The 9,650-nt window shown below is 39.6% G+C and overlaps 1 protein-coding gene across 1 annotated transcript; it reads left to right on the forward strand.

Annotated features, from left to right (window-relative positions):
* The first annotated feature begins 4,676 nt into the window (after positions 1-4,676).
* LOC139712287 (uncharacterized) lies at positions 4,677-9,319 on the forward strand. The gene is made up of 3 exons (XM_071624127.1): positions 4,677-4,934; positions 8,620-8,779; positions 9,171-9,319. The coding sequence occupies exons 1-3, from the start codon at positions 4,677-4,679 to the stop codon at positions 9,317-9,319; spliced, it is 567 nt and encodes a 188-aa protein (XP_071480228.1).
* The last annotated feature ends 331 nt before the right edge of the window (positions 9,320-9,650 follow it).

Here is a 9,650-nt window from a genome sequence, read left to right on the forward strand (position 1 = left end):
GGCCCCTCTGTGCATCCATCTCTGAGGTTTTGTGCCCATCACATCCCCACCCTTTGATGCGGTAGCCACTCATTCAGTTTGTGCTATTGCCTTGATGGTTCCAAATCCTCTTGAACTTTTCACACTGTAGTCCAATGGCAAGAAGGGAGGCAACCCTGTTGTGCGCTTTTATAATCTAGATGTCAGCCTACAATGACTTGCACAGCAGCTTCTTGTGCTGTAAGTTATATATTTGATTGTGCCTACCAAGCTGATTTTTTTTTTGCCAACACAGTACATATGGCTGACATTTATTGACTGAACACCATAATCTGTGTTTGAAATCTACTCTGTGTGCTGAGTAAAAATGTGTCATGCTGCTCAGATACGAAAGCAAACGCTAATACTTGCGTTGAGCCAAGAATAAGCAAGACCCCTTCCCCCATTTTTTAACGGTTATTACTCTTATCATTTTTTTTTTTTTTTTTTCTGGTGGTGGTTTGGGATATGACAGTAATTTCTGATATTTACCTCCGCCAAGGGAGGAGGTTATGTTTTCTTCGGCGTTAGTTTGTTGGTTTGTCTGTGTGCAAAATAACTCAAAAAGTTGTGAACGGATTTAGATGAAAATCATAGGAAAGGTTGAGATTGACACAAGGAACAGATGATTAAATTTTGGTAGTGATCGAGAAATTTTTATGGATTTTCTGGAGGATTTTTTATATTTTGGAAGGTAGGGTCAATGAACTTGGGAATTCAAGCTGCGCATATTTGAGGTTTGCTTGCGCACACTAAAGTGCGTGCTCTGATTTCTGCTAGGGTGAGCCGCTTGGCGGAGGTCTGCACTCTCAGAGTACTTTTCTAGTTATCATTTTTTTTTTTGGGTGGTGGTGGTGGTGGTTTGGGACATGACAGTAATTTGTGTCTGCTGTGAAGAACACTTCAATCTCTCCTTTGTGCTGCACACAAATGAAAGCCAAACTTAAAGGGATCGTACAGTACCTGGTTGAGACCTACATTCAGGTTTCTAACATTTGTTGGTGAGATAATGAGAAACCTCTTATGAAATATGAAAGAGCATGTAATTTTATGAGGAATTCAACCTTTATTTGATGAAAATTGGTTTTGAAATGGATGAGATATCCAAAAAAGAGCGATTCTAATAGAGTGTGGGACCCACACTTTATTACGATCGCTTTGTTTTACTTTGTTTTTGGATGTTTCAGTTATTCCAAACCCGATTTTCATCAAATAAACTTTGAATTCCTCTTAAAATGGTATGCTCTGTACTATGTCATAAGTATTTTCTTGGTATCTCGCAAAAAGTTAAAAGCCCAATTCTCATCTCCACCAATACTGTACTACCCCTTTAAAGGGGCATTCCAGACGATTTTCACAATTTCACATCATGTAGTACCGTACATAAATCAACAGCTCCATGTATAGATTTGTGAAATTTATTGTGGTCCTTGAGCAGATAAACAATACTCTGAATAATCTTAAACAAATTACACTGTTACAAGTGCTGATGACATAGGAGCCTCACATATTTCAGAAATGTAGCAGTGTAATTCCATTACAATACCACCTGCCTAACAAGTTTACCTGTGTAGAATGTATGCATGCCATCTTCTTTTGTTCTGCTTCCTTGAGCCCTGACTCATGCATTCTTATGGTGAGGCTGCCATGTCATCATCCTTGTTCATTGCAATTTGTTGTAAATTTTGAAAACATTCTTATCCCTCAACCCAATCACTATATATTTTGAAACTCTGTTCTTGGTGTATTAAAGTAATTTATAGTTGTTGAAATGTAAAAAACTGAAAATCATCCGGAGGTCTCTTTTGACCCTTGTCTCAAAAAGTATTACTGTGGAAGTGAAGTGCACCACAAAATGTACCAAAACTCTTAAGCTAAAACATACAAGGAAGTTGTTATTAAGGGCTCAAAATTCATCTTACACCACTTGGAATTTGTTTGCAATGCATTTAAAAGGCCTGCCCAGAAGCTTGTCTGGCTGGTCAATGCAATTTTCCAAGATATTGAGTTGTTCTGCAGAATTTTGAGATGAAAAGTGTGGAATTTTGAATTTCAGTTGTAGTACTCAACATTTATTCCTGAAGCACCCTCCCTGTTCAGCAGTTGGTTGGTACAATCAAGTCTACAGAGCATTACTAGTACTGTAAAAATGGAAATTTTCGCGGTGTTGAAATTTTGCTTGCCGAATGTTCCAGTAGTTGATGTCTTGATTCCGCAGAATTAAAAACATGCGAAACTCTTTTTGCCCTGCTGAGCTAGAAAAATTAGTTGCGCGAAAATATCCACTTTTACAGTTGTATGAGATGATCGAATCGCATGCAGATAAGAAGCTGCTTCATGTCATTCTCTCTGGCAGCATGGATACTGCTGTATAATGATATATTGTAATTGATGTAATCTGATATACTATGTATAAAACATCATGTATCAACCACAATCAGGTATGCTATGAGATTGCAATACTTCTGGCATACCTTTCTGGGTAAATTCAACAGTTTCTGCCGGCATATAAGAACTATGATCTGCCTGTAGTAATTTTTTTTTAACCTCAATATGATTAGATTTAAGTCATAGCATTGTCATCTACTTGTGTCTTAAAGTTTGAGGTTTGACATAAATGATTATGTATTTGATAAGTCTGTCACCTCATTCCAGATTCAGTGTATACTGTCAATGATGAGCAAGCTCAACTAAGTTTAGGTCTCGTGAAATAACCACCATGCCAGAAACAGAACTGAGCAGAAAGAGCACTTCATTTGACAGAGGAAAAGAGGGAATTATCACATTTTATGTTTTAGTGTTCTTTTGCCTCAATGGAAAGGAAATTGGCAAATGCCTTAATACAGACCACAGTGTATCTGTATTGTGCAACTGTGGGGATGTTTGTGTTTGCAGAACAAAATAATGAGCTTAATCAAGAAATGACTTGCTATTTGTGTCATATACGTGTGTGTGTCTGTCTGTCGGCTGTCAAGCAACTTCCTGGGTTCCTTACCCAGATGCCTGGACTAAGACCTCTCAGGGAGCAGTCGGATAGAAGCTGCTTCTGTTTTCTCGCCGACAGTCAAAAGTATGAAGTTGTAAAGTGATGCCAAGGATCAGGGTGGAAAAAATGGCTAGACTTATCATTTTTTTCTTCTCTCTCTCTCTCTCTCCCTGTCTCACTCACTCTTTTCTATCTCTCTTTTACACTTATTAAAGGGATAGTATACTATGTAGTTTAGGTTGAGATGGGGATTCAGGTTTTAACTTTTTGCGGAGATAGTTAGAAACCACTTCGATGAAATATTAGATCACTCTACGAGGAATTAAAAGTTTATTTGATGAAAATAGGTTTTGAAATGGCCGAGATGTCAAAAAACAAAGTCAAACAAAATGGTCCTAATAAAAGGTCATGTGGGATCCACCTTTCGTTAGGACCACTTTATTGTTTGGATATCTCAGCCATTTCAAAATCAGTTTTCATCAAGTAAACTTTTAATTCCTCTTAGAATTGTATGCTCTTTGATACTACTTCAAAATGGTTTGTAATTATCTTGTAAAAAAAGTTAAAAACCTGAATCCCCATCTCAACCAAAACTATACCATCCCTTAAACTGTCTCTCTTCTCTTTTTCTGTCTCCCTCATTTCCTCCCACTCTTTCTTTGTCCTCTCAATCTCCAATCTTTCTATCTGTCTGTACCTCAGTCTGTCTTTCTGTCTTTTTCTATTTCTTTTTCTCTATCTTTTTTCTATCCATCAGTTCCTCCCCCCTTCTCTTTTGATACTTAAAGTTAAGTCAGGTGACCTTTCATGGCTTTATTTTTGTCACTGGAATTCTGTCAGCGCAGAATTTTTACTGTGGCATAGAATTTTTATTCTGTTTGTTTGTTTGTGTAAGTGTGTGATATGTGTCACAGAATGAAATGTGTCATATTTATGTCGTACTTCACTCTAGATTTGATAAACAAGAGGAAGAGGAATAGCATGATTTGGTTTTCCTCAGTTTGTTGAAGGCGTTAAGGCATTCTTCAATTCCTTCAAGCGAGAGATCAGTCACTTCCTGTCAGAATGACACAGTTGAAATGAAGTTATGCCGGTATTAATGTTTGCTTATTTGAAAAGCTTGCTTGCGTGGAAAATTGTCATTGATACTACTGTTTAAAAATTTGCCACCATACTTTCATAATTTTCTTCTTTGACCATTCTGTGACATCATCGATGTAGGTTATGATTGACCTTCGTGGTGGTATGAAGTGTGTAGTAGAATTTTTTTTCTCCATCAAGGCAGCATGCGTTCCCTCCACCCCTGCCTGGGAATTCATCCACTTTCTGCTTCGTCGAGTTTGTCTTGTAGTGGCAAAGGCTGAATCAGCCTGTGTCACATCTCAGCTACACAAACTGATTTGAAACGGGCTCAACATAGGGTTTACGAGAAGTCCTCTTCACGCATGAATATTGTGACCTTATCAAACAAAATAGAAGCAGGTTCACCGACAGTGAAGTATATTTCTAAGCTGGAGGTGGTGAATTTACGTCCGACATGGTTTTTAAAGATTTCGTATTGTACAAATGTAACGAAGGAAGAAATTGGCAAACGTGTTATATTTGCATATCTGTTATGAGGGGGAGGTGGTGTGATCTAGTTGAATGAAGGTTGTCCCAGTGCGAATGTCAGATGCTGGCCAAGTTGTGCCAGCGAGCTGGCTGTGCAGTGAGTACTGCGACGTGCATAACGGGGCACTTCCTCGCTGGCAGCCAGCGTCAGGCGCTAACGAACTTGACGCGGGTCAACAGGAAGCGGCGTGAACTCTGCAAGACCTGGGACGAGGTTATCGTTGAGTCAGGGCGATTCCGCGCTAATTGTCTGCTCCTCTCTCCATTAATCACAGCCCGGTCTGCCGAAAAGTTTCCTGTCTGCCCCGTGAAGGGTGACGTTAGTCACTTTGTCACGGCTCGTGCGAGGAAGTCGAGAGATTCTGCTTCGCTCGCACGATTTTTGCGATCATTCTTTGTATTAGTTTCATGTCAATATTTTTGTATGTGTGTGTGCGTGTGATTGTGAGTCGCAACCGTAATCACCTGGAGCTAAAATTGGCACTGGTATTGATATATATTGCACAGAGTGAAAAGAAGCTATGTAACAAATGTTTGGGAAAAAGTGTTCGTGTGTACCCTGTGTGAGTGAATACAGCCATTCTATGACAGCAACAAGGAACCAATATGTTGAGTCCCCTTAAATGACCTTAAAAAACAACACTTGCTTGCCTCCGAAATCGTGAGCATAATGAAATTATGCCCTCTGCTTATCAGAACAATCCATCCACTTCATAATTGTATATATTTTTCCATGTAGGGTATTCATTTACATCATAAAAAAAAAGATAGTTAATGAAAAGTTCTATATAAAGAATTGAATGTGAATGAATCATGTTTTTTTTTCAGCTCAAGATCATATTCATGTATAAATTTCTACAGAAGATGTTTCCTCTTATGCAGCAGATGAACAAGCAATTGAATGTATGCCCTACAGATAACTGACTGCCAAATCTCTATCTTCATAATCCTCTGAATTTGGGGAGGAAAAAAAATGCTTTCAGAGAACAACTTCAATCTGCCCTAATTTCATTTGTGATAATCTTATGCCAAGTTTAGTTCTTTAGCTGATTTTATATGCTTTTGCATGGATGCTGTTGGTGGACATCAGGTGTACATTCTCCAGTGGATAAATTGTCTTTTCAGAGCATAAATCTCCAAATATTCCATCTTACCAGACATGAGGAATTCACCAAATTACAAAAAAAGAAGCATTGTCAGTATCAAAAGATTTATGTCTATCCCATGTGACATGCAAATTTCATGTCCTGATAATTAGGGAAGAAACTCAACTATCGTGAGCTGTATTCATGCTAGAAACGGGATGCTACATACACACCATGTGTGTAAGTGAATGGAAGAATGTTTATTTCACTAGTAGTACTATGAAATGCTCCAAACAGTTTGGCGCAGATAAAAAGTGGTTAGGCTACAAGTGAAAGCAATAGATTATGACAGATTTATGACTCTTTGAATGTCACTGTACTACCTAACCCAGTGAAGGGTTTTTTATAGGCACATATAACTTCACTATCCAATTGGAACAATTTGGTCACATCATTAAATTTTTTTGGTTTGAGGCTTGTGGAATTGTGAGAGCGCCATCTATTGATGAAAGTGTGTAGCTGAGACAGCCAAACAGATTGCTCATGTTCAATGGTATAAGCCACTGATGTTGGTTTAGCCTAAATACCATAAAATAACTTCATACCAAATTGTGTGATGATCTAGTCTCATGAAGCATGGAGGACTATGTAGGAAAAGCCACAGTGCTTTTAATAGTAATTACCAGCTAAAAATATCTTTGGTTTAAAAAAAAACCAACAAAACCCACTAATCATTAGCAAATTATTAGATTTAGAGAATAGAATTCAGTATACCATGGTGTCATGCAGTGCTGCTTCTACTTTTGCTGAGCCAATTTTGGATGCTGCAATCTATTGATTTTTGATGATTCTCTGAATTGAGTTTTGAGCCTGACACCACCAAAAACTAATTTAGCACTTGCTTCGTGTTGCCTGTAGCAAGTGTGACAAAATTACAGTGACAGCTCTTGGCTGCATTTTGTTCAGTTTTTTGGATCACTCACGAGCCGTGATATCACTTCACGTGAAATTGTGCAGAAGAAGATTGCAAATTATTGAATCAGTTTAATACTTCAGAGCAAGCAGAAACCGAGCTGAGGAACCAAATATGGAAAGTCATGTGCGTGAAAATTGGATTTGTCAAGCCCCTTTTCCCCACTGGCCTGGGAGTTTCATGTTTCAGCCTCATCATTTTCTGGCTGCGCTAGCTAGTCACATTGGGGAAACCTGGTGTTCTGTTCTATTCCACTCCTCTCCCTCGGGGGACCTAGCCCCGAAATATTCTCTCGCGGGGAACGGGCGGAGGAAGGAAAGAGCGGGTCCCGGCCACGGCAGAGACCCTTTCCAAGTTTAGAGATCTCTCCGGTCTATGACTCAGAGACAGAGGAGCCAGGAGTCATCGTCATACTGGCTTGGAAATGTGACAAAAGTTGGCAGTGTGATTTTTTATCAAATCCCCCTCTCCCTCCCCCTCCCCGTCCTCCTCCTTTCCCCCCACCCCCTCCCCCCTGCCCGTCCCTCACCTCTACCCCTTTTCCTTTTTTCCTTCTCAGTGCTGAAATTTGCCGGCCGGCCGGCCGGCTACACACAGGGTTGCAGAAAGATCTTCACGTGTGCCAGATCCTGAAGGCAGCTCGTAGAAGTTCATTTGGCAGTTTTTCAGTGATTTTAAAACACTCTTCTCAGTCATACTTGATAGACATTGCCCCTCATGGTACTCAGTACACATTACCCTAGGTTTTAAAACATAAGACATATGCTTTGATTATGTGCTCCTCAATTTATTAGTTTCTGCAGCATGAGATTTTTCTCACAATGCAAACCAATTGAGACTGTCACATCCCAAACTACTACATACCCATTTTTTAAGTAGTTATGTTGTGGTGTCCATCTCTGTACACCCGTCACCAAAATGTGATTGACGGATTGATATGTGTATACCAATATTTGCTGATGGCGGTGCTGTATTGTTCCACACGATACATAGTTCAATCCCCCCCCCCCCCCCACCCCCCTCCCCCCTCCAAGGTGTCCTGAGGTCCCTGGCACGAAGGTATTGGCTCTTCACCTTGCGCTTAGTTGAAGCATTTCATCATCAGCTTTGCATCCGTTGCCATGGCACCTTCCTTGGGTATCCCGTTCTGTCTTCTTTTCCAGCTTTCTGCTCTCCTCAAGATATTATTTCAGTATCAGCTGAGTTCTCACATGCTGAATGAGACACTGTACACGGAATATTCATTTATTCATTTTTATTCTCTATTTGTTTATTTATTTGTTTATTTATCTATTTGTTTATTGATTGATTGTTATCTATTTATTTTTTTGTTTATATATTTGTGTATTTATTTTTTTATACTGTATAGCCATGTTTTTCATTGATTCGGCAAATGTCATTTTCTTGTCATTTCATATTGATAAGCCTTAACATTTACTGGAGTGTGAAGACCTGTCCACTCATCATGCTGTTGTGAGCATGTTGTGGTGATGTTGCCTCTTACAAGGTTGATGAGAGTGTGTATTATGCAGAAAGGCACTGAAATATACATTACAACATCAAGAACTACTGTGACAAAATGTGAAATGAGTATTATCTCTTTAAACTCTCTCAAATTCCAACCTTAGAGATGATAGGCAGCGCATTTGTGGTGTGGGAGGTGATATTTTGTTTTGCAAATTGTTGATTTCATGAATATCAGTCAACTTGCAATATTCAGAGAAATGCTGCATTTCACTGTAAAGTCACAGTTTGTTGATAATGAATGACAAATTGCCCTGCATTGACGTAAATAAGTACTGAATTGATTAGTGTTCAAGTAGTAGCCGCGTCAAAAAACAAAAACAAAAACAACTGGACGAAGATTTTTCATCAATTTGAAAGTCACAGTTGTAGTGAAGCTCTGTCGTTTCAGTTTGCCAATACCTGTCCCTTCCTTCCTGCAGGTGCAGATGGTGACGGAAGGCAAGATGCACGGCTTCTTGCGCATGTACTGGGCCAAGAAGATCCTGGAATGGACGTCGTCCCCAGAGGAAGCCCTGGACATCGCCATCTACCTCAACGACAGATACTCCCTGGACGGACGGGACCCCAACGGCTACGTAGGTCAGTCAGTCCTCTGTCGTTATGTAGCTTAGATTTGCATGAAGGTGCATATATCAGTGCACAAAGTCTTTTTGTTGGCGTCATGTATGTATAGCCTTTGCATTCTTCAGTTACTTTCTCAGGGCAGACAGTTTACCCTCTAAGATGTTGATAGTAATATAAATAGACTTTGACTTTGATGATAATTATCATAGTTCGAGAGGTATGAAATATGATTGAATGATGAACACGATTATGGTATATAATCACTGTACTCTCGGTACAAACCACATTGGTTGCTCTTTTCCCATTTTTCTGTATTGATTAATATCACTCCACGATTACCCAATTGCTCTTTCAGCTGCAGTTTTATTTCCCTTTCTTTTAAATTTATGTTTCTCCTTTCTTGTAGGGTGCATGTGGTCCATCTGTGGCATCCACGACCAGGGTTGGAAGGAGCGTCCCGTATTCGGCAAGATTCGCTACATGAACTACAACGGCTGTAAGCGCAAGTTTGACGTCGACACATTTGTGCGGCGCTACAAGAAGATCTCGCTCTAGGACTCTGCGTGGTGGCAGGTTCTGTCAGCTGCTACATGTGTAACCATCATGTGAAACACGCAGTTACGTACATCCAGATGCCTGGTATGGATCGAATCGTATTACTTGACAGCGATGATGCGGTCACTTTTTTAATGCAAAGTATGAGTGAGTGACTCACAGCAGGAAAGAAAACTTTTAGCAACTATGTATCAATATCTGTGTTAAAAAGGGTATGTGTTGCCTTAGAGCTATTTGAAAATACCTCATGCTTGAAACATGGCACTGGCCAACATGTCTTTCAAACAATGTCAGGGAGTGGGCATCACATTGTAATTAGATTACCGGTAAA

This window comes from Diadema antillarum, unplaced genomic scaffold, assembly GCF_040938485.1.
Source record: "Diadema antillarum isolate AM-2024a unplaced genomic scaffold, OU_Dant_1.0 seq00001787_RagTag, whole genome shotgun sequence".
In the NCBI taxonomy this organism is placed as follows: Eukaryota; Metazoa; Echinodermata; class Echinoidea; order Diadematoida; family Diadematidae; genus Diadema; species Diadema antillarum.